Genomic DNA, 25,907 nt, shown 5'->3' on the forward strand with positions numbered 1-25,907 from the left:
ACAGAGTAAAGAGGTCTAGCATTTCAAACTGCTCTTTGTATGTTAAACCCTGGAGTTTTGGAATTGCACGGGTAGCTGCCCTCTGTGCTTTTTCCAGGATATCCGAGTCAACTTTTAAACAGGAACTTGCAGCCTGAATGCAGTTTTCAATCTTAGTTCTCACTAAGGTTGTGTATGCTGTAGGGAATATCGTAGTACCTAACTTGTTGAATGTTCCTCTTAAAGCCCATAGGGTTCTAAACCCCTTAGCTGCAACCTCCCGGCAGTGGGCCGTGGTCTTAAGATCATGACTCACTGTCATACTAAGATACTTGTGAGACCGGATCATGGGTACAGGCACTTCCCCTATACTGTACCTATTTACTTTTGTATCCCCAAAGTGCATGTAGACACACTTTGCTGCGTTGGTAGGCATCAGCCACTCTTTAGACCAGCTAATCACAATATTTAAGTCTGCCTAAAGTGTGTGGAGCATTTTCCCCTTCATGACCGGAGTACAGCAGCATCTCTCCTGTACCTAGCCTTTGTTGTCCAGTTTGTGTCCAATGGGTTTCGCTGATTCCGAGTACTGCCAATTTGTATCTCCTCATTTCTATCGCTATTTGACTGGTCTTCCTTGTCTCCCACACTGTACGGACGTTTCGTGTACCTATAAATAGTGTTGCTCTGGTTGTAAGAAGGGTCATCGGCCCCGTGACTTCCGAAAAATCTCGGCTTCTACCTTAGGCGCCATAATTCTTCCTTCAACTTGGAGGGCAGAGTTTAAATGGTTTGCATTATTTTTCCTGGTTAGGGTTTTTTAGCGAGTTGGTTTTCCACGGGATGGGGTCGCTGATCTCATGCCCAACCCTCCTTCTTTACCCGGGTTTGGGTCCAGCAGTAAGTGGAGTTAGGTTAGATTACCTGTTTGATTTTAATTGCTTGTAAGTTTGTTCTTAAGGAACTATCCCGATCCATTGGTTATTTTCATTTCTTCTCCAGGAATATACTTTATTAAGCTACATAAATGTTTGGAGATTTTTCACCTTCAAATTATATATCCCGTGAAGTAAGCTCCAATTCAGTCCTTTTTTGACATCAAATCTTAATCTTTGAGGATAGAGAAAAAGATTTTAAAAAAATCCATTCATTTCATGAAAAAGAATGGACAACTGATCTGAATTGTAAATATGTTTGCTTACAGATTTCTTTACCACAGATTACAAGGAACACATCATTTACTAAGCAAATGTAGGAAAATTTGACCTAATTTTTTGAAATATTGACCCGAAATTATTCATCTTTCTTTTCTGCATCCAATTAGGTACATTTTTAGGCATATAGACGTATGGACATATGTTGAGACAGAGTGAGAAATGAGTTGACTTTCAAGTTCATAAGCAAGATTTTAGGACGAAAATATCTAAAAATCCCCGTAGAGTATTTAAAAACAAAGAGTATTAAAGCGAACAATAGTTTTCGATAACTTCTTCATCAGGCTCTTCAGTTAGTGTTTTTTGATCGAATAGTCAGATATGTTTGTGTATAAGTTTATCTTCTAGGTAATTAGAAGTTAAACTGGAAATGAACATTTCCTTACAAAAATGTCTCAGTTCTGTTATTTAACTGTCAAAAGAGTGATAAAATATTTTATGGTGAGTTTGTAGATATCACTGCCAAGGTTGGACTTGATAGTCTCACATAAACTGAGCAATGGGTAGAAAGTTAATAATAAATATACTATTTGTGATATCCCGATGGGTAAAAAATTGTTTATTTACTCTAAAGAAATGACTTACATTAGTTCACGAAACGTCAGAAATACAATTTTCTACTCACTGAAATATCACAAATAGTTTATTCTTTATTGAAATATTTTATGATTTATTTATAGTATCCTGACAGGATAACATTTCTAATCAGTTTATCTTAAGAACTACCGTACATATTAGTTCAATTACATTAATAAAAACAAGTAAATCACACTATCCTTCTGTATATATGAGTCAAACCTGAAACTTTTAATGAAAACAGTCTCTGTGAATTGAGTTTGATTTAAAGTTGTTTTGTTTGTTTGCTATGTCAAAAGTGGTAGCAATATTCGTTGTACGCGACCTATTTCCTAGATATGACACGATTTTACCTTTAAAGTTTGTTCGTCGATCCAAGTATGTTTGTCGAGGTGCTTAACTTTCCTTCAGCGATTCCAATAAACTTGCTACTACGAATACATTCAAGTCTGTAAACGGAGCAAAAGGAAATCTGAATTGAACTATTTTTGATTGATTTAATGAGAAGTTAGTATTGTATACTGAAACTAGTTTATCTAAGCGAAAGATTCCTTTTAATATAGTCTCTTATCAATATTTTTTGTCATTGCTTTCATAGTGCCCTCCATTCACATAAGTTAGCAAAAACAACCTCTTCGAATGATATTTGAAATAACTTATAGTTAATAAAAGCAATTTTCAAGGTTTTAGGTTTTACTTAATCCTTGATCCGTTTAATATTTATAACTGGGTGATTCTGTCGAATGTTTATCTGTATAAAGGAACTAGCGTTATTTTCCTTTTATTTTCTGTCCAAAATAGCTTCTATACCAAAACATTCAACTGATCGTTATGTTCACGACTTGGCGTCACTTCAATTATTCATCTATTTATATGCTCCAATTATTGAGCAACTTAAGCCAACCGATTTCGATACTCTCAAGTTAGAAGCAGGATTACGCTTATGGATTCCATTAATGGAATATTGTCAACCAAATCGTGGGACATTATCATCACCTGTTAAATTTTTTACTCATGATTCAAATATACTATCTCGGCCAGTGGTATTAAATATTGATGGAATAGAAAGTCCTAAAACGTCATCCATTTTAAACGATTATATCGAGAGAAAATCTGTGAGTTTGGAAACTTCTGAAGAAATACCTACGAATGTTCATACTGTTAATATATCGGATAAAGGTTCTGAAATCAATAATAAATTACCATCAGCTGTTAATTCATTCGAATTGCTAGTTGACAGTGCTTCTATCCCTCATGTTGAAGCCAATTCAGATGTGAGTTTTTCACTGTTTGCCATAATTGCTCATATTTCATTTTCTAAATAAAAGTACAATCTGATGATTATAAATAGGCAGTTAAAATTTTATGAGTAAAAAATTATACACTGGCTTAAACTCTTACCAACTCCAATATCCCTTGTCTGAAAACATTATATACATCGTGTTCAAATTACTAAGCTGTCAATCGAGATGAATATCTACTAAATACTACGACAAATTTAGCATCATTCATTCAAACTAGCTAGCAGCTTCATTTTAACTTTTGGGTTACTTTTAAAGCCGTGTTCCAACATAGACTTTATTTCAGAGTTTTTAGGCCAAATAATAAAAGAGCTGTTTTAAAAGAATATGATCGTAGTTTGTAGAAACCATTTATTGATTGATACTTTAGCAGTAGTCAAAATTGTTTATTTTTCATTATGATCAGATCGCACTAGAAATAAAAATGAACCCAAAGTTTTTATTCAGTTTAGAACTCACATTATCATGGATATTTGGTGACAGAAAACGCTCGGATACATATGATCGTATTCATAATCAGCTGTGAACCAAATAGTGAATACGTTTCTAACCGACAAAGTAGCGTAAATGTTTTCAATCCTTATGATAATGCTTAATCTTAGTTCCATTTCATTTTCTGTATTTAGTTCTGAGAAGTCCCCTTGCTGTGTATTCATACGTTTTTTTTCTCACAGGCTAAAATATGTATCAGTTTTAACTCTGAGTGTGCTCATTGATTTATGTTTACATAAATTTTACCAACTGTTGTTTTGTTGATATCATGAGCTAACTATTGTCTTCGGTAGGTAACTGCCTCACACCCGACATATTCGAACGCCATTTGTCACGGCTTATTACTAGTTCCAGAATTACCAGTTAAAATGATACAATAGAATAATCCCACCGATATATTAACTGACTAAATATGATAAATCATGAGTTGATATCGATAGGCCGATTCATTAACGTAATATAGATGTGAATGCTACTCATATTTTTGAGATTTCAGAACATGATTTAATTTATCTAGTGAAAATTCAATTTCTATACTGTTCCGTGTGAATAATATAGTATCAAACTGTTCCCTTAACCTTCTACGACCAAATTAAGGCGTAGATTTTTCACCTTCTACTTACATTTTATGTATCGTTGCTGGATTCCTGCAACGATTCAATGTATTTGAACTGTCCGTTTCCGAGAACGTTAATGATTTTCCATATGCTCGGATGACTGAGGTCAATGGGTTATTTAGAATCTCTATCCTATCGTTTTATCTCATTGTTTGATATATGGAAATTTTCCACAGTTGAAATATGGATGTTCCACACTGAAATTTAAGAAACTGAATGTCTGAAGCCTCACGTTTTGTAGGTCTTTGTTTCAGATATCTTCAAAGAAACTTATGAGTACTCTGATTTTTTCATCCTCCATGTAGGATGGTAACTCCATTGGACCACCGATTCCAGTTACAATATCTGAGACCGGTACAAAATTTAATGCTTCCAACGACTGGATCTCCAAAACAAAAATTTGATTTTTCCCGATTCTGACTTTTAGTAAAGATCAGAATTTGTTTTTAATGTGGTCCACTTACATGTAGAAGTGAATTCTCTCTTTTCAAAATCGTTATGCATTCTTATAACAGATTTACTGGATCCATTGAACGTGGATTTAATAGGAACGCTTGATGGTCATGTCGTGCTCGCTGAATTGTCTGCTTCATCTGAATGACAACTGAAGTTGATCCGATACCGTATACAACAAACGTGGAGATGACGTAACTAGGATTTAAATTGTCACTTCTGTTGTTGAGTCCGTCCAACGTTTTATTTTGTCGATTAATTTTTGGCCTTTAAATTAGCCCTAACTAGAATATAATTATGTTGGTTTGCAATAATTTCATATTTCTTATGATAGTAGGACCCATACTCCATCGTACGATGTTCTATACTTTTCGAAATCTATTTGTTGCTAATCATTTTCTCTTTTCTGAAGATGTAGCCATTGACAACCAAAAAATCAGTTCTCTTGTTAATTTTTACGCATTTTAGTTCCATTCCTATAAGGTATCAATAATATATAACTCGGGATGTAGTTCGTAGTCCTTAAATGCATTATGTATTATTTCGAACTCTAGTCTAACAATTCATTTTATGAACAAACACACTTTCACTACAATTAACTGGTCGTAATTTAGTTTCATATCTTTACATTTTCTGTCACTGTGCTCAATTCAAAAACAAACCATCCCAAAACAATTTGCTGGTTGTTTTTCATGCGCCCCCATTTAATGTTTGATCATGAACAAGTTGACTCGCGCCCATATTTGGGTAAACCATTTCAACATAGACTTCTTCCACCATTGAGTACATGTAGGTGATATCATAAACACACTACAATTAATCCACTGGGCTAAACAACATTCCATTATTTTAGGACTCCCATTAATAACCAGGTGTTAAGTTTTTAATGGCCAGATATCTGACTCCAGTTAGATCGTATGCTGATTGTTATCGCAATATACATCCCAACTACCCTCGTATATAATTATCGACTTAAACCACGTTAGTGAATAACGGAATTAAATACGTCAAATACAAGGATGAATTTCGAATTTGTATATTTCATACACTCATTGATCCAGACAGACAATCAGAGAAGCGAAACGAAACGAAGTGACGCGTAACGGAGTTGACTCACTCTCCTTTGTTTTGCCTCACTCTATCCACTTCGTTTCTCTGATTGTCTGTGTGGATCAATGAGTGTATAAAATATACATATTCGAAATTCATCCTTGTATTTGACGTATTTAATTCCGTTATTCACTAACGTGGTTTAAGTCGATAATTATATACGAGGGTAGCTGGGTTGTATATTTCGATAACAATCAACAAACGACCTAGCTGGAGTCAGTTATCGGGCCATTGAATGTTACCTGTCCTGTTTAACAAGTATTAAGTAAGTACTCTTTTGGTTGATAAGTGTCTTATGAATTAATACAAGTTTAGCTTGCATTTAACACATATAATCTCAATATGTAACTAATGAAATGCAGTTCATATGAGATGTTTTTAGATGAAGTGCTTTGGAGCAAATTATAGTCACATAATAAGGATTACTTCTACAACAAACACCATCACAATCATTAATTCCATTCGTGATACTTTCTGTGATGCTATGTTTTATTATCAATTTTTTTGAAGTAAATTATTTTCCCTATATCATAAGACATTATTCTACTTGCCGATTGCGTCCCACTATTCACCATCTACCTTCATACTCATACAGTTTTTGCAGTACGAATTATTTGATAGTAGAACAGATGGAGTAAATGAGAGGCGGTAAATTGATAAATGAATATGAAATGTTCTTCACAATACATAAAAATCTGATTATAGAGTTTTCGGATCAAGATCTAACAATATGTAAAATTAGGGATAAATGTTATTCCACCGTTTTCATTTTGCTTCTACAGCTACTTATTATATGAGATATGACATTGGTCTATGAATCGAATGGTCGATCTTTGTATCATCCAACTTTAAACGAAACCAAACATATACGATAGATGCCTCAGTTTTAAAATCATTCAGTGCAGCGCCGAAATAGATAGGTCCTTAAAGGAAGATCACGTATTTACTTGGAATAGCTCGGAAGTCATTGTTCAAAATCCCGATATGTCCCAACATAGCAACCTGTAGCTTGCAACAGAGGATCGTGATGAAGGTACTCGACTTTATGCTAATTAGTCTGTATGTTTTATCTAACCCTGTATTTAGGAAAAACCTAAGGGGTAGGAAATTGATAAGTGATCACTCCTAACATGATTTCTAAATGCATACATTTTGGAAACTTACTTATCGTTTAGTTGACAATTATTTATTTAGGCCTTACACATTAACTGGGATTCTCAACATTCTGTACACAAGGTGTAACAAAATGGATTTTAGTTGAATTTTACTTTAGTTTACAAATTATCTTTCAAGTACTATAAACTTCGTTTGAAAAAATAGTTTGTTTCAATTGAACAAAATCTTAGAACTTCGTTGAATTAGTGGGACAGGAAAGTGTGTTTAAAGGTTATCAATTTGGTAAACAAATTGAATTAACATTTTCTAAACTCCACTGATTTGCATGTATATGATAAAAAGGAAACAAGGTTGGCAGCGATTTTACTGGCTTCATCTTACTTTGGTTGAATGCTTTTTGATATGCCTGGATTAACTTATCTGATGAAGGTTTTTTTCATCTTCCAAATCTAATAATGTCTTTGTCTGCTCAATAGAAGAAGTTAGACAGAAATTTACTTCAACTAATTGTTCATACTTCTTGACAGCACCACATTTTATACATACCCAATACCTAGAAAAGTCGAATATATTTCAATGAATGCTATGTCATATAGGAATACATTATCAGTGAAAAACTCAGGGTTGAAACAAACACGTTTTGGAATAAACGATTCTCAACGTTATTCCTTTCGCAATGAAATGTATTTTATTGGTACGAAACCACATTTACAAAAACGCTATTGTGTTTTAATCCCATAATGCAACTACTGATAACTCATTAGTTATGTATTCTAATCACAGGTCTCACATAACCTTGCAATATTCATTATTATACTGGTTAGTAATCTAATGAACAGTTATCCTTCATGCTTCAAGGGATACCTGAAATATTGAGAGGAAGGATGATCAAATCGGGACTCCAGACAGGTCACTCAGACTATTGCTTTTTTAGCGAAAAGCCTAAATTCAGGGTTTTGTACCTTCTACTTACAACCACACAACACAAAGATATTCGATGTCCAGTTACTTACGCTAATATACACATTTCAGCTTCATCGATAGTTTTATTAGCTTTAAGGACTAGACGAACGTGATGTTGATAACTAGTGAGTGACCAATTTATCCATGATGATAAAGTTTTCATAATCATCTTACATTCTATCTCTTAAAACCCATTTGCAAAAATAGTTAATTTATTCATTTAAATATTTATATTTTACATAGGAATCAGTAAGTAGTGCAATAAATATTCCAGATAACTATCAGCCTTCACTGACCCATGCGCATAATGCAACTGGGCATATCTTACGTATACAACCCCCCAAAGCCACTCCTGAATACCTGGATGATGAGGAAGAATTTAGCGAGGAGACCAATTCGGAAGCTGCAGCCACGGGAACGATGGCTACAACGGTAGTTGTGCCAGAAATGTCTCCACCAAAGCAAGTAAGTATGTAAGCAATATAGGATGTCGTGAGTTTGTAAAAGGAAAAAGCAGTCATGGAAAATTGACATATTCAGATACACAATTAACCGTGTTGTTAACGTGATATTAGTTACACACCTTCATTTCACTAGCGGATGTAGTTTACACTGAATCGAGGTTTGAAGCACTGTTGTTATTATTCAGTTGAATGTCTAACAACAATAACTTGATAGTTTCACTCGATCACTCGTGATACGATCGGATCATTTAATTATCACCAACAGGACCTTAATTTTTTTGTTTAAAGTGGGTCTTATAATGGTTTATTTGTGAAACAAACATTTTCATGTACGCACTATCTGGATGCACAAGTTAGCGAGGTTACTAGATTCTAGTCACTAGCTTAAGATTAATAAATGATGAGTAGGCTGATTATTTTGAAAACAAAGAACTTAATGCTTTTAAGTAATATATATTAAACTGAACTGCTAGAATTTTGAAATGCATTCGTGAACGTCATCGGAAAATCTCTTGCAAGAAATCAGTGTTTAATTTAATACTGTACTTTCTGAATCTATGAACCTTTTTGTGAGATTTGCTTTCATCCAACTAATCCATAGAGAGAATGAGTTTTATTGAAGGAGGATTATAAAGAGTTGGCTTCTCTAAAACATGTTGCGGGAGTTAGTCAATCCTGTCATGGAATGTTTGATTTTTGAAAACAATGGGGAAGCTTGACCTATGGATTTCGTTCAGTACCAAGGACTAAACAATATGAAATTATTCAGTTACTTGTTGTCATGATCATGTTATTCCAAAATAATATCATTTGCGACCAGAGTAGGTCTGTCGTAACTTTATGACTATATTATCGTGTGGTGTGAGTTCAGAATTTTAAAGGTACATCGGTTCTCCAAAGATTCTGAATAAACCTTTTTGATGAGAACGAATCGGCATATGACTTACGCACATGGAATTTTTTTCAATTAACTTTCATTATCTAACATGGAGTTTTCGGATATTCGTCACTACTAAATATCAATGTCGTGTACTGTGTAAGACTGTAAAGTTCATTTCATTCATTCTTATAAATGACTACACTTTGATTGGTTGGTATTTGTCTTGAGAACCATTTCGAGTTACAATAAACATTGGTTGTCATGATAAGAGTCCTAATTAAAAAAGGATTTGGTGCTTTTTGTGTAATGTAAAACATTTTGGTAAAGAACGTAAATATTTAGCTGTAAATTCATTTTTAACAATGTAATGAAGAATTTTAGTTAAAGAAACGATCATGTTATGGTGTGTTAAAAAGAAACTTACTCTGGAGTAACGAAGTATGCTGAGTTTCTAATTTTACCCTTATTAAAAATATATTTTTAGTTTTCCGAGAAATACATTCATACTTGCACTTATAACACAGGATAACATTTTATTTAGTGAAATTATTTAACCGTTGGTAAACAAATATCTTTTTTGTAGTTCCCATCATATATGCGCTTCAAATAAATGAATACACAAATCCAGATTGGAAAACTAAACAAGTAAATTAGTTTGATTGATTCACAATTATTCATTTTATTTATTTTCCAGGAACAAGAACATGTAGCCCCAGGATTCGAACGCATTCAAAAATTTTTAAATTCATTCATGGATCCGTATAAACAATTATCTGAAAAGTTGAAATATTCTGTAGCCGACAGTGAATTCATTCAACCATCTGTTGGGACTTATTGTATGTTTGCTACACATTGTGATCTGGCTGTAATACGGTGCTTATACTGTCCTGAATGGAGTGAATCCGGTATCTACTGGTCACTATGCTATTTATTCAATCGTTTATTGCAAATACGCTCAGAATGGATTAAAATTAAACCGAATAACCGTAAATTATTAAGGTTACGCAGAGGCAATCTTCCGTCTGAACACTTGTTTAAATGGATACCAGGATTGTGGTCAGCAGCATCGTCACATCAAGCAAGGATAAATCATATCACTGGAGAAATGGTAAAAGAGATTCGAAGCCTTTCATTACCTAATATATCGTCGAGGTGTGTGTCAAGTATTTGTCAGCGTAATCCAAGTGAACAGTGCAACAGAGAATTTGGAAAAGACAGTAAAAACAGTAAATTTAGCCAATATTTTTTAATGTTTGGTTTTAGGAAGACTGTTACTTATTTCATGCGTTCAAGTTTGGGTGGTAACACTATCAGTTACTGAACACAGAAAAGATATAACGTCGGGCAACATCAAGAATCCAATAATATGTTTATACCATTCACTCTTGTCTGAGCTACATATGTATATGTGACCTTAACGTATAAACTTTACATGTTCAGAATAGCAAAATATGTTCTTGTTGCTGTATTAATAATTGTGACCATTGTAATTCTTGTTAATTCTTATGAATGAAAAGTCACCTAGGTTTAAACTTTCATAATATCCAAATATTTTTAGTACCTTTTAGCCCAAGTTTATTTAATGAGAAAGGATGACTTCCACCGGGGCATTTTTGTCTGAAGGTCTTTCTTAGCACAAGAGGACAAGATGTAGAAGATCTGTACAGTCAGCTATAAATGTGGTGATACATCATACTTTATATTCTATTTCCCTTAAAACCCATCTCCGACTTTTCAGTCAAACTTGGTATTTTAAGCGTCTGTGTAAGTATGAAGTAGTTAATTCTTTGATTGAAACTCAGTCGTCAACAGGTAGTTCGATGGCTGGTCTTTATAACATGTGAAGTAACTATGAAACCGCTGGTCACTGAACTGCGAATCACCCTGAAAAATTAGTATCCAGAGTTTCGCTTCATATCAAATATTAAGTTTAAATGGTTTTCAGGGAAAATTATCAACGGACAATTAATGTTCATTATTCCTTAAAATTTAAATAAAACTTATTTGCTCTAGTTGGCAGTTCTAAAAATGATGCTTCATGACAGATATTAGATTGTACTTCCCAATAGAAGCTAGTGTATTTATATTTCTTATGAAAGAATTCAGTAAATGTTTACATTCTTTACCAGATTTACACCACGCTAACATGTGAAACTACTTCATTGTATAAAAATATTTGAAGACATATTGTGCATAAATATTTGGGTAAAAATAATTGCATCTCAGCGACTATGATTCTTATAAATATCAAAATATAAATAATTTCATACGATTTAAAATAAATAAATTTTAGTACCTTAGTTCAGGTGTATATTTAGTATAGTAATATCATTTAGTCAGTCGGTAATAAGACTTTTCTCATTCAAATTTTATAAACTATAATCTTTGTTCTAATCTCAGATGACTTAAATCAACATAAGCATACAGAACAGCAGGAAGAACTTTGTGAAGCTCAGTCGAAAAGTACCAGTAACATCATCCAATCATTCCCTGGAAATAGTAATACTCCTTCCTCGATCAAACATTCTACCATATCAAGTAATTTGGATGTATCGTTAAATCGTAAAGGTATATCTTGCATAGTTGGATCATCTGCATCTTTGTTGAATATTGATAAGTCTGAATCTAACTTTATGAAATTAGAATGCTCAAAAGATAGGGCGCAACAACAATGGCAGCCGCAGCAACTTAATACTACTCCTGTACTAACTGATATTGGTCTCAGTGATTCATCATTTACGCTTCCACTGCCGATTGTTAGCTTTGGAGGTCAACAACACCAAAACCAACAGCAGCAACCCGCGTGGAGAAGTTCTAAGCGTTCAAGAATTACTGATATTAAGGTGATTTAATTACTAATTACTCTTTACAATTTCTACCGAAGTTTGCAATTTATTGTATTCTTCTACATTTTTTTGGACGAAAATTGTGAGAACAACATTGATACTAAGATAATCAAATATCATTCGCGAATTCTCCACATAAACATTCATTGGGTTTACTAAGAGATTGAAACACTCTATTCATTCATATTGCCACATAAATGCTACAATATCAATACCACTGAGTACTCATAAAAATATAAGGTCTTCATGTAAAAAATCGATCTCAGTTACATAAGCCTTAGGACTTAGAAAGTATTTAAAACAATTTCTTCGAAACCTAGGAGTTGTTAAGACCGTTTGCTCAGAAGTAATCTTTTGATGAAACCCAGGTATGTTAAGATTCTCAAGAAGCATCAAAATAGCATATACGTAGATCTATAAAAATGTATGATTTGGTCTTGTAGATGATATTAAATAAGAAAAATGAATCTAAAACACTCTAAAATGAATAGTTACTTCAGGTACTCTGTAATATCCTCTCGATTACTGCAAAGTTTAGGTCTCGGTAAGTTACGTACTCACTTGGCTTACAGAAACAGGTGAGTTAGTATGTACACTTTCATTAACCTATTGTATTATATTCTAATATCCAAAAGTATTGTTTTTCTTCACGAATAAACATATCACATGAAAAATGGAAATTAATCTCTTTATTGATATTTTAGGAACGTTTTACTCGGGCGTCTAAGTTCAAATCTGGGGATTCAAATATGAAATTTCAACCTTTGTCTTCTATTGAAGCACCTGGCATGACTGGCATAAATACCCTGATCGGTATGTTTTCATATCAATACAATAATGATGCATGTTGAATTGACGATTGACAAACAATGGAAATAAAACTAAAACAAAAGTGGTTTTGCAAGTTGATTCAATAATCGAGATATATGTTCTTACAAAAAACTGGGTAGTTGTCTGTCATATTTCAAGTTTTTAGTTAGAGGCAGAACAATTCAGGGTTACTTTTCACAAAGATTTTAAACATTAGTTGTTAGTTAAACCTGAAGAACATCTATAAGGCATATTTGAAGATTAATGAAACACAATTTTCAAGAGATTCTAACTAACTCAGCTTAGTGTTGCTTCATATAAAGTAAATCTGAGTTCTATCAGTAATGAATGATTCTTTTAATTATCACAAAATGTAAACTGATCTTTTGCCTGAACTAATATGTCACTAACAATTTCCTATGTGTACCACGCTTAAAAGCATGTGAGCGTCTAAATATTATTTTGAAAATATTAAAGGTCAACTGTTAATTTGCTTAGGTTTTCGTTACAAACTAAGAGCCATACTAATGATCTGGTTTACAGTAATAAAACAATCTTTGATTTTGAATGGAGGTTTATTTTATTCTTACTGACTGTAGTTTAAGTGTGCAATTCATCATTCAAACCTCGTATTTCCATTTGTAAGATTAACCGTTACTGAGGTGCAAATATTGTTTCAATTTTTTTTGCTTGCGAGTTCTAGCGGTAAAAAATCACAAAATGTTTTCAATTCTCCCAAAATAAGTACTTTTTATAAAAATAACTTCTTGTTGATTTTCTTTGTTGCTGTAGAATGTGATCAGCCATCAGTAATGACAGGGGAAAAACAAGTCTTCTATCCACAGACAAAACGATCGGTTCAAACAGGAGGGGAAAATCGACGGCTACCGCCAAATGAAAAACCGTCTCAAGGTTTCGACACAACAAGTAACGATTCTGAAGCTAACAAACGTGATCCACCTGTTTCGTCCAATGCTTCTTCCCTTCATATTGGACTTAAACTTGGTTTGTCACCTTGTACACCTTCAATAGCAGTGGCTAATAAACCAGTTGATAACACAGATACGGTTTCAAATGATGAACAGTTATTTGCTAAGACACTTCCTCGCAGTCTCACTGATTCAGATATAATATATCATAGCTCAGAGAAGGTAATTTTAAATTTTACATGCCTATTTTCAGCTTCTTTATTTCATAAATGTAAATATCTTTGACAATTGATAAATAAAGCTGAAGTCAAATTTAAAGAAACTGGTTTACATCAATGATGAATGAATTGAATTTCTTAAAGAAATAATTTTATTACAAATTTACTAAAACTACTACATAGACTGATATGGAATTATTAATTGTTGGAATTTTAATAGAACTACTGCAAATTGCTGCTCTGATTTATTATAAACAATCATCTTATGAAAAAATCACTTGTTACCAGATAAATCTGCTCTTACATCCTAACCATTAACAATCTTATCTATATATTTTTATACTTTTATAAGCAAAATAATGAAGTCAATTATTCAAATAAGTAAATAATACTAGCACTGAATTACATATTGATGATAGATAGGGAAAGCAGCTGAAATATTTTTATAGTTAATTGTTACAGGCACATAAGTCTGAAAATTTTCAATGTTACGTAATACCACACTTGCTTGCGAACGTTGCTCATTAAGCAAGAAATAATTTTTGACATGGACTATTCTCTGTTCATGGATATAAGGCTGAGATACTAGGAAGGTTAAAGTTGTAAAGACATATGTAATTTGAAGAACGTAAACAAGTGTCTTACCGATTTCCTTTTGAGATTCTACAGAAAATAAATAACTCGAACTTCGGAAAGCATAACTTACTGGGCCTGTTTTGAGGATTTTAAAACACATTTACTTTTTAAGCCATCATTAATAGTTTAATGGCTCTTGAGCATCTGGTTATTATTTTTATTCAATTTGTAGGTCGATGAAGTCCCAGGAGCTGCATACTATATTACACCTAATGGTCATTTAGATTATTCTGTTATTTTGAGAAGTCTTTATTGGTGTAGCACAGTGCACACATCGAGTCGTGTTTGTTTCAACTTGGTTAGCTGTTTGAGTGTTTTATTTGATTTGGGAATCTTCGACATGAAGCCCGGAGCCTGCTCGTTAAAAAATGTTTCTTTTGAAAAACCCGGCCATCTCAGACGATTCCGAAAAAACAATCATTATGAGAGAAATAAGTGTTCGAAATCCTTTAAGACACCTATTCTCAATAAACTTGTGGCAAGAGAAAGCCATACTAACTCAAATTTCAACAACCGAGGTGGATATGATAGCTCAAATTTACATTCAGGCAGTAAAGTTAGACTACATGATTCAACTGTGGGATTTTCTTCCTCAAACTTAAGTTCCTCTAGAGTTTCTGTTGGGATTTGCAGCGAGTCTCATGAAAGTGAAAATGGGGACGACGGGGACGGTGATTTAGTATCAAAAAGGCAATTTTCTAGTAGAGCTGATAACGAATCACTAATAAGCGAGGACGGCATTACGTCTTCTGTTTGCGCAAAAGATTTCAGTCCACTCGGGAGTCCTCAATCATCCATAGATCTCGAAAAAGATCCTTGTTCAACCCCACGGATAAAATCGTCAGGAAATATTCAACCTAGGCTGCGTAATAACGAAAAATTTATGTCTAAAAGTGCATATCGACCGAAGTCTCGTGTTCAACAGAAGCAAGTAGTGAGCTGTGATATTTCTAATCATCTGATCCGTACACATTTTACTTTAGCAGCTGAGATGTTGATAAGGTAAACTTGATGCATTTATTACTGTAAATATTTTACCTTCATTTAAACTTTTTGACAAAGTCCAATGTGCATACCGCCCGAATATATACACGCGTATGCCAGTTGAAAACGTCGCGAATGATGCTATAAAAGTATCTCTTTACTCCTTTAAGCGTTCATTCCTGTCTGTATAAGCAACTTAGAAAAAAGTGACCATCTCTAGATTCACAGACACACATTACGACGAGTACCAAGATGTATAGGACAAGTATTCAATGTTCACTGTTTAAACAAACCAAATATTTTTATTGAGAGTGAAAAATTTGCCACTCCAACTTTTATAAGTGTTCATTAGAGCAGACATTAAATATTTCTGGCAAGCCAAACGGAATCACATTATCAATATTCGATATTTGTTGGACTCATCAATTCCTACAGAAGAAAAAAAGAGTACTCCGATACGTTGGTTAGAATGGGCAGAAATAGACTATCTCTCTGTATTCATTCACTATACAGCCTAGATATCAGTATTTTATACATTTACCACAGATTTTTGTGTGGTTTATATATGAAAATAGCCCTTGGAGTTGAAAATTATCGATGATACTATTTGATTTTTATCCGTATAGTACTTGTTGGAGTTTTACCACAGAATCATAATGCTTGATTGTTTTCCATTATTGACGCAGTTTTATTTGACTGTTTTCGTGTATGTAAACTGAACTTTCATGTATTTTGTTGTACTTTAGAATTATTCGTTCAGTTGGATGTAGACATGGGCACAGTAATTCACCGAATTTCATGAATCACCATTATCACCATCAACAAGAGGAGCAAGAAAACTCTGTAGATCCAAACAACCATTTTCGATCACTTACACATGACTGTCTTATTTATCTACACCAATTAAATCCTAATTTGTTTAAACGCCTGATAATACGAATTGTATCTTCAAGTACTGTTGCCGATTTAGTTGAAATACTTCATTCGTTCACTGGGTTTTGTTTAGATCCAGTTACACGTTGTTATGAACATTCAGGTGAATCATTTTGTTCCCAGTTTTCTTTTGTTATAATGACAAATTTAGTTAAAGTTTTGGCTGAAAAATTCGGGTATTTGTCCTTTTGATGATCAAATAGTGGACTGAAATTCGAAATGGCAACGTATATTATTTTCGAATCTCACGAGGCGGGATCGTGGATGCGCACTGCTGAGGAGTCCCACAACCGGACGAAACGGCCGGCTAGTACTTCCAGGTTTTTCATGGTAGTCTAGCTCCAATTGACTCATTATCTGAACTATTAAAATTACTATAATACCTATAAAAACCCTTTCTGATATATTATTTTATTGAATAATAGAAAAATTGTTTAAATGTCTTAAGTACTATGAAAATGTTACACTAGTATATTGCTATATAAGAAAAGACGTAAAAAGTTATGATCATTTTCAAATTAAAACATGTAATGGACAGTCACCGGCACTGGACAATAGACGATGAGTGAAGCCAATTGAAATTTTTGATCTGAGTTTTATATTTAATACTTCGCTATCTAAGAAAAGCTACCAGACTATTGACATGGCTTCAGTTTCTTGTAAATAGCCGATTCATCTACCCACGCGATCATTATAGACAGAAATAAATCACGTTAGCCTTGAACAACACGTAGAGCCTTAATAGTTGGTTCAGTATAAAGTTACATTTTATATCAATATTGTCATATCTCAGATCTAATTATTCAGTTGAGAAATTGCTGATTTTTCTTCGGAAGCGTCCACACCTTTTCCCAGTTTACAAAAGGTTACACTGCGTGCGTTGTTGATAATCACATCCATTTGTTTCTTTCGAACAAGATCTATTTGATGTTATTTTACAATCAAATATTCTTCATATGTACTCTCCGTTTAACAGTCGTTAAAGATTCCTATTATGTTCAGTTTCCTATTGTTTTGCTATGATAAGCATATTTAATTGCAGATGATAATCAAATAAACTAACCTTGAATACATGGGCAATTTAAAAGTTATGGTATATTCGGTAAATTGTTAGTTGTTATCCGTACTTTTTATTTTTTACACAGATCAAAACAGAAAATCTTATTTAAATTATGGAAATAGTTTTGGGGAGAATGATACTGGTCAAGATACACGTGGAGCTGAAGGTTTGATTGTATCTTATTTGTTCGGCCCGTTTGTCCGGCGCTTAGTCAGGTGCAGACGTGAACTAAGCAGTCAAGAGAATGTTTCTCTATTTTCTGACATACGACAATTATTCACATATATTCGCGAAATTCACGGCAGTACATTTCGAAAAAACATGTTAGTTGCTCTACTGTGTCCAGTGCAAAAAATATGTGAGGTTACTACCCCTAAACCTTCAACTCCATTGCCGAGAATGTAAGTGTATTAACTTTTTTCTTAAAAGTACTATTGCTCAAGAAGGAATGATCTGATTGCGCAATTATCAGCTTGAGATCCTTCGTGTAAACGCTAAACATACTGATTAATTAGGTCATACTGTTATTGATCATTGTACATAGTTGAATGCATTTGTGGTTCGTCAGGTAGATGCTATAATGATTATTTAGGTTCGTTCTCTGCGCAAAATCAATTATTCCAAAAATAGTTTTGCTTGTAAATAAACAACGAGTACGCCATAAATGTAAATCAACAAGTGATTTGTGGAGCACAATAAATTCAAAGCGGTTTATAATTCTCATGGTCCTGTGGAATAACCTTGTAAACAAATGAACAATTAAACAGAGTTCGAAAATGTAGTTTCGGTCTGCGAATTCTCATTATTTCATAGCCAATCTTTCTCCCTCACTTTTACAATCATAAACTGAAATGCAAATCTGTTTTTTGTTGTCTCGTCTTCCTGACTTCAGTGGTATTTATTAAAAAAACTCATGTTAATTTTTTTCAACTTACAACTGATAGGAACCGAAATAATCTTTCCTCGCCAGTATTGAATACGAGAAATGAAAGTTATCATTTTGTTTATTGCATACGTTCTTTACTATTTTTCGTTTTCTAGTTTTAATATTTCTTTTTACTGATTCAACGATATTTGAAAAATATCCCATCAACAAATGACTTAGTTATTTGTGTTCTCAATTATGGGAGATAATGTATACGTCTTTATTGTACCAATTTTTGATTTTATAAATGTTCACTCTCCTGTGAAAACCTGTTAGCGAAACGTTAATGATCATACTTAAAGGAAGATCGGTATCTATGAGAGAAAAGGTGTTTTGTAAAACATCGCCAGTTGAGGATAACCCAAATAGTTCTCTTAGTGATGGAACTTTCACCAGGTAATTTTTATAATGAATAATGCTGATAGAATCAGTTGTAAAATTTACGTTACTGCTTATTAGTCGGTAATGTTCAATAGTACCAAGTATCGAAAGATTAAAACTAAATTTCCATCTAATAAGAGAGCTTACATAATCAATTTCAGTTGACATATTCAAATCTTTTGCTAAAATACAAAAAACCAATCAGTTCACTCAATTAGGGAACTGAAATTCATAAAACATTTATGTAGGTTTAATCAGAAATCAAAATTATCCAAAGAGTTGTTGAAATTTTATCCATGATAAAAGGCTGATTTATCGTAGACAATATCTGTTTGCTCGTGGGCTCTCATGATGGTGTTTAAGGTTAGTTTCATTGTCAACTTCAGTCGTTCACAGATACTTAAACTCTTGTTTACCAGTGTAATTAAAGTCACTTTTATAAGTTCAACAAAGTTTGCGAATAATAGTTTGTCCGAAACTTTCGTAGGTTGTTTATTATTATTACTATTATTAATCCAAAGATACCTGTTGTATTATATATTATAAAATCATATAACCTTATTGCCATAAATAAACTTGAAAGTTCACATTTTTCTACGATAACAACTGATGAAATCTTTCTTGTGGTAAGAAGTAATGAAAATCTGTCAAAACACTAGCCGGTTTTCCACCTTAAAAGTGTTGAAAATTATCATTCGTAAGACTATTTCTACATGACTAATAAGTTGTCAATCTATTGAATATTGTTATAACTTATTATAACTTGATTTTTATCAGAAACAAAGTTCATAAAGGTTCAAAGACTCGAGATTCAACCGACAAGGGATAAAGAGGATGTATGTAACCTTTTCAGACAGTTTTGGTTCGTTGAGTTGATCCTGACGACTTTCTTTACTTAAAAGGAGCATAATCTTCTATCGTCTAGTAAATTATTGAATGTCAATAAAGTTTCATTTTTCTGATATATTCACTATTTGGCACATGATAAAGTACACTTCTAGTTGTAGATTTAGTTACTTCCAAACAGTGCAGAAACATATTCGCGAATAGGTTTTTCTGAGTACATCCTATGTAGTCACACTTTTACTAGGTATTAAAGGGGTAGCTGATATGAAATGCACTCTTACCAATGTACAACAGTGATTAGTTCAAACGAAAATTTTACGTACATGCCTTATACTGTCTACCATGATAGGGCATTTACGAATTTGTAACTACATAACTCGAATGCGTAATAGTTTCCTAAGACAGTTTTTGTTTTTTTCTTAAAGGTCAGCAAGAAACTCTATGTGGCTTGTGCCTCGTCATGACAAAAGGCGTTCGACTTTCAACGTATTTATTGATCCTTTGACAGAAACAGAAAGCTATTCAAGTGGTCACAGGGAAAGTTCATGGTACAATTTGTTAAGTAGACCGTCGACTGCTGGAAGAAATGTGAGAATACATAGTAACGGAAGTTCATCGACAATAGCAGCGTCATTTGAAAATGGTAATTTATCAAACAGTCATCATTTGTTTTATATCTTTCCCTCTAAGATTTTACCTTAAAATGTATAATCGTTGAACTATGTAACGTTTGCGTTTTCCCATTGCTGAGGTTCAGAATTGAGTTTTCTTTAATTTCTATCAACATTATTTTGGCTAAGCGGAAACATTGATAACGCATATATTTACACCTTTTATTTAATTTCTTGGAATTTGATCACTGGTGGAATTCAAGACATCCAGCTAGGACATAGAATTCTAGTTCTACAGTGGAATACCACTAAGTCTGGAAGCCAGTGAATTCCATGCTCCATGAAAGTATAATGTCTATCGGGGCTCAGTAACTTTGTGAATAATACGTTGGCATTTGTAACTATTGATACTGAGTTTAAGTCTCAGTAAGAATATTAAAACGAGATGCAATTATGTGCATCTGATGAGCCGAGGAAATGACTAAATATGACTCCTGAGATCCATTGATAGGCAAAATCAAAAAAATCTGGTATGAAGTTTATCATGCAATTACTTGAAATTATATGTCAACATTAATGACTGAGAAGCGACTCTTTATATCTTTCAGAAGTTACACGACTCAGATAATATTTAAGTGTTATGCGTTTCTCAGAGAGCAGATTTTTTAATGACAAGGTATACGGATTTACAAACTTATTTTTGAAATTGTAACAAAATAATTTGTAAATGGTTTCCATATTGCACATAGTAGTGGATTTTGTTTGTTATTGATTGATTACAATAGACAACAATCACTTGTTAAGCATCCATGCACTGACTATCCATAGTAAGCTGGTTTTTAGAAATGTGCTCAATGTAAATATTGTTTTCATAGACCTTTAGTGTTTGAAAAGGAGCTATATTCTTGTTATTAGTGAACTTTTAGCAATTAATTTCAAAGCTCGTCTCAACACGTATCTGTTTGAGACAAATGGTAAGTAAATTTTGTATAAAATATGATGTAGGATAAATCTATTGCCAACAGTCGTATAAAACAAAATATTAATACGTGGGACAAAGAAAATTTAACAAAATTATGATTTTTACGACTAGGATAAATTTCAAAGTGTTTTTATTGCAAACCTTTTAATATTATTATTTGGTAAATAGCACTATTAAAACAAACATTTTTCTGTTGTTGTTTTTTTTTCATGTTAAACCTATTACCAATAGTTTAATTATCTCAGCCTTAGTTTTGTTTGTCTATATCATGTAAGTTGTCTTGTTACCTCTACTGAGATCTGGAACTGTTTTTGTTTTGATGACTTTATTGGTTATCGGCTGACTGTATATTAAAATATGATAGGCTTCAAAATCGCTTCATAGTTCACTAATACAAAGTGATATTTACCAAACTCCTTAAGAGTAGCAGAATCAAGAGCGTTGGGATAGATAAAAGGGATAAGGAACGATGGTAAGCTGGCCAACGTAGTTTGATAGAAGCCACAACTATCCTTTCTGACTAGACACTCAACAGTTTGACACGATCTTGAGTAGAAGAATGTTTTCACTATAGCGGTATCACCGACGAAAACATCTATGAAGCACTTTACTAGCTGATTTTTAGGAAGATCATATTTACCTTACATTAGAGTATTAAATTGTTGAATTAGAACCCGTTAAACTACAAATGAAAAAGCTAACAAGTAGTGGCAACCAACGATGCAGAAAAGATAGAAAATAATGATTCATATACATACTATACATTGAATTGGATAGACTAAAAATGATACAAACTACTTCTACAAGGTTTGTGATGAAATCTTTAGGATATTAATTATCTCTATATTAATATGTAGTGTTTTTATTCCTTAACCTTGGTTTTGGCAGCTTTCTAATCTTCCAATTGCTATATTTTTCCCATCACATATATGTATGCTCATCGATTCATTTCCGCTACAGCGAGTACAGTATTTCGCTAACAGTGAATATATATATATAAACACACCCACAACACATAACAGATATTAAACGAATCATGGAACAAACAAAATTCATTTCGCCAGCAAGACTGTATGATAGGAGTAAGCTTTACGGCTGACCTTGAATCGATTGTCAACCAATCAGAAAGCTGTATTTAGTCGTGAGAGGAATAATAATAAAGAAAATAGGGAATTGGGGTGGATAAGCTTTTGATATGAATTCTCTCCAAGCTCTAAACTTCACTATACATTGCAATTGGCAATCTAAAAAATAGTTCTTATGTCTCGTACGAACGTTTAACATCTAAACCACTGAACCGGCATCCGATTGCGTTAATGTCTAGCTTCGATAAATTCACGGTATTGTGCGACCATCTCCTATTGTCCTCGGCAGGTAACAGCCTGACACCGACACGTTTAAACCCCACTGATCTCGGCTTCTCACTAGAACTTTGAGAATCACTTATTGAGGCTAATCACTAATGAGCACTTGATAGTTATCAGTATAGGGTTGTAGCGATTGGTGAGATCGTGAACCAATCAATGTTAGACCACGATTAAAAACCTGGAAGAGGTTAAGCATTCGTGCAAGACCGAAGGTCCTGAGTTCAAGTCGCGCTTGCGGCATCATGGGTGTGCACTGCTGAAAAGTTTCATACTAGGACTAAATGGACGTCCAGTGCTTCCAGGTTTTCAATGGTAGTCTAACATTCTTCAGTTTATTATCTCAATAAAAATTGCGTACATTGAGATAACTGGTATTCACTGTTAGCTTGAATAAACTTATACGTTAATTAAAATTATAGGACCAATGATCAGAATAAATATGGGTCCTATAGGATAAGAGAAATAGAAATGCAATTACAAATTCGACCAAATGTTTAGTGGATGGCTATATCGTGTATAAAATTGTATGAATTAATGAAAAAATTATGAAGTTAGAGTAAGCGCTGATTAAATTAATCGTGTTTGGGAGAGTAATAGTGATGTTCAAGGAATAAATCAGCAGTAACTTTAATTATAGAATGACCTAATTTGACTAATTTACATACAGCCTTTCGTCATCTTCGGTATTTTTTTATATCTTTGTACTTATTATTGTTTTACTGGATTCATGCAACTTTATAGACAACATTGTCATCTACTAAACATTTAGTCGAATTTGTAATTGTGTTATTATTTCTTTTACCCTAATTTGGATATATAACTAACTGTAGAACCTGAAGGGAATTTAAAATAAATTTCTTTCGTTCATTTTTTAGTGTTTAATATACTGGGAATTTTCAAACGGTTTTGATATGACTGACGAATCTTTGCAGGTTCAATCATTTAATACAGTAGACGAAAAAGTGTCATAGTTGGGAGCTATGATCGGTAGTTAGTGTTTCTGGTTAGGAATTCGGTTCCAAGAAATAGGATACTTTGTAGTACTGATGTTGATTACTTATGCAAATAGTCTAAATGTTAAAAGCTTTTAAATTATCCTGAGGAATTCATAAATTATGTTAACATATGTGCGTTTTAATTTCCTTTTAATTTTACATTATTTTTGCCTGAAAAATTAATTGATCACGTTCGTCTCTAATGTTCAGTCTAATCATGTCTACTAATGTTGAGGGCTGTAGTTGTTAAATGAAGAGGAGATTTAATCCATTCTTAGAGATTGTCCTATGAATAATGAAGGGTAAACTTATTTAACAAAATGGTAAATCTCATCTAATTTGATTTTCCCACCAGACACATATTTCAGTTTCTTTTTTTTAACTAATTGAATATAATTTTAATGAAACAATGTCCTGACTACATGAAATTTTGAACCAGAACTTAATATCAATCTCATTTCAGGGACTTTAAGCAATGTTGTATAAAATCATTTATATCCTCTGAGAGTATCTCTCGATTCTAGTTAATTGTCTAGTACTCCTAACCGAGTTACAGAAAAGAAAAGAAAAGAAGCAATGTGAGGTACACTTGTCCTTGAAGCTCAAAAAAATATTCCTTATTTTTTCAGTGATTATAAATGCTTCTCAGATTAAGATTTGGAATGATAAGGAATCTGAAAAGTTGTGGGACATCTAGCAACTCACTTTCGGACTTAAGTGGCTAACGATTAGTTGATAAACCTTATTACTATTTGACTCAAAACATCGCAAAGTAAGTAATTTAAGTTATAAGTGAAGATGGGTTTAAAGCGAAAATGTATTAATTCAAGGGATCTGAAATATCACAACTTATTTCTATGAGACTTATCAAAATTCTTCAGATTATTCTGACTGAAATTTGTTACAAACTGTCTTCCCTGATCAGTTTTACCTTAAGTCTTAAGGATATTATTTCAAAGGATAACTTGAAATGAATCTCAGTCTAAATGGAACTCAATCGCTGTTCACTTAAATTATCATGAAAAGAAATTTATCGTGTTCTATCACAACATAGCTTACTCGTCATAATAAATGTGTGCGCATCTGACAATAAGTAGCCTCAGTGGGTTTTATATAATGTACCAGCGTATATTCGTAGTCGTCCCGAAATGTTATTCTGTATATTATTATGCGTAGTTTCAGTATGAGAAAGAGTTAACATTTTATTGGTTGCTCATAATAATAAAATGATCATACTTCAGTGATACCCATATAAGAACAAATCGAATTTTCAAATGTTTGGAGACTTGGTGTCTATTCTTCAGAGAATAAATAATCGAATTAAATTGAAACAAGTTTAAATGTCACACAGAAACAAATCAAAATATTTGGTATAATCAACACAAATCTAATCACGCTTATGTTATGTAGTTCAAGTCAAATGTTGAGACAAAATATGTGTAGACGTTTATGCATCTGAGTAAATGTGGAAAGTGCGATATTTGCAGAGTGAAGGAGTACAGATAATATATGTCACTGATGTTAAATTCGAACAGTTTAGATCTGGTTTTCATAGTTTACATCATGGATTAAGCTTATTAAAAACCAGGAAGCACTAGGCTGTTTCGTCTCAGTATGGAATAATTTAGTAGTGTTCATCCACAAATGTACCGCGGGTCGAATACAGAACCTCTTGTCTCGAGCGTGATCACCTAACTTGTAGACCACTGAGCCAACATCCGCTGGTATGTGTTTACGAATTAGATAACTTTAGGATATTGTTCCGCGATCTGTTACGTACGGTGTATAACTCCTACATATCTGACAAGCTTGAACTCCTGGAATTACCTCTCGATATTCGTCACTAGTGAGCACATGATTATTAGTACTGAAGAGTATGTGGCGATAGATTAACTGTCATAGTTTACTCCAATCCGTGATGTAAAACTCGAAAATTCAAAAGTCTGCTTAAACTATCCTCCTCTAATCTTAAACATGGTTGTTTAAAAAATTTGTTCACTTTGGATGGATAGTTAGGCATTCCTTTTAACTGACAACAGTGAGATTTAGCTTAAGTTACGCGTTTTTCCCTACAAACGTTAAAAAATTTTCAAATTATTATGATAGTTTTAATAATGCTCAAATGTTTGATGCAAATCACATATTCTGCCATTACTGATTCCATTTGTAGGTTCACGAGTTTGATAGGACTGTTATGAGGTCCTTTTGGTGTAACTTAG

General features: G+C 33.1%; 1 protein-coding gene across 1 annotated transcript in view; it reads left to right on the top strand.

Moving 5' to 3' along the window:
* The window catches only part of Smp_174230 (hypothetical protein), a gene marked incomplete at its 5' end in the record, with an annotated part of 102,641 nt that overhangs the window by 9,769 nt on the left and 66,965 nt on the right, over nucleotides 1-25,907 (top strand). The window contains 10 exons of the mRNA XM_018788847.1: nucleotides 2,571-3,043; nucleotides 8,065-8,286; nucleotides 9,860-10,391; nucleotides 11,566-12,008; nucleotides 12,716-12,824; nucleotides 13,614-13,972; nucleotides 14,777-15,606; nucleotides 16,335-16,624; nucleotides 17,667-17,982; nucleotides 20,159-20,376. Coding sequence (XP_018654349.1) covers nucleotides 2,571-3,043; nucleotides 8,065-8,286; nucleotides 9,860-10,391; nucleotides 11,566-12,008; nucleotides 12,716-12,824; nucleotides 13,614-13,972; nucleotides 14,777-15,606; nucleotides 16,335-16,624; nucleotides 17,667-17,982; nucleotides 20,159-20,376 — 3,792 coding nt within the window. The remainder of the gene's footprint in view (nucleotides 1-2,570; nucleotides 3,044-8,064; nucleotides 8,287-9,859; nucleotides 10,392-11,565; nucleotides 12,009-12,715; nucleotides 12,825-13,613; nucleotides 13,973-14,776; nucleotides 15,607-16,334; nucleotides 16,625-17,666; nucleotides 17,983-20,158; nucleotides 20,377-25,907) is intronic.

This window comes from Schistosoma mansoni, chromosome W, assembly GCF_000237925.1.
Source record: "Schistosoma mansoni strain Puerto Rico chromosome W, complete genome".
NCBI lineage: Eukaryota > Metazoa > Platyhelminthes > Trematoda > Strigeidida > Schistosomatidae > Schistosoma > Schistosoma mansoni.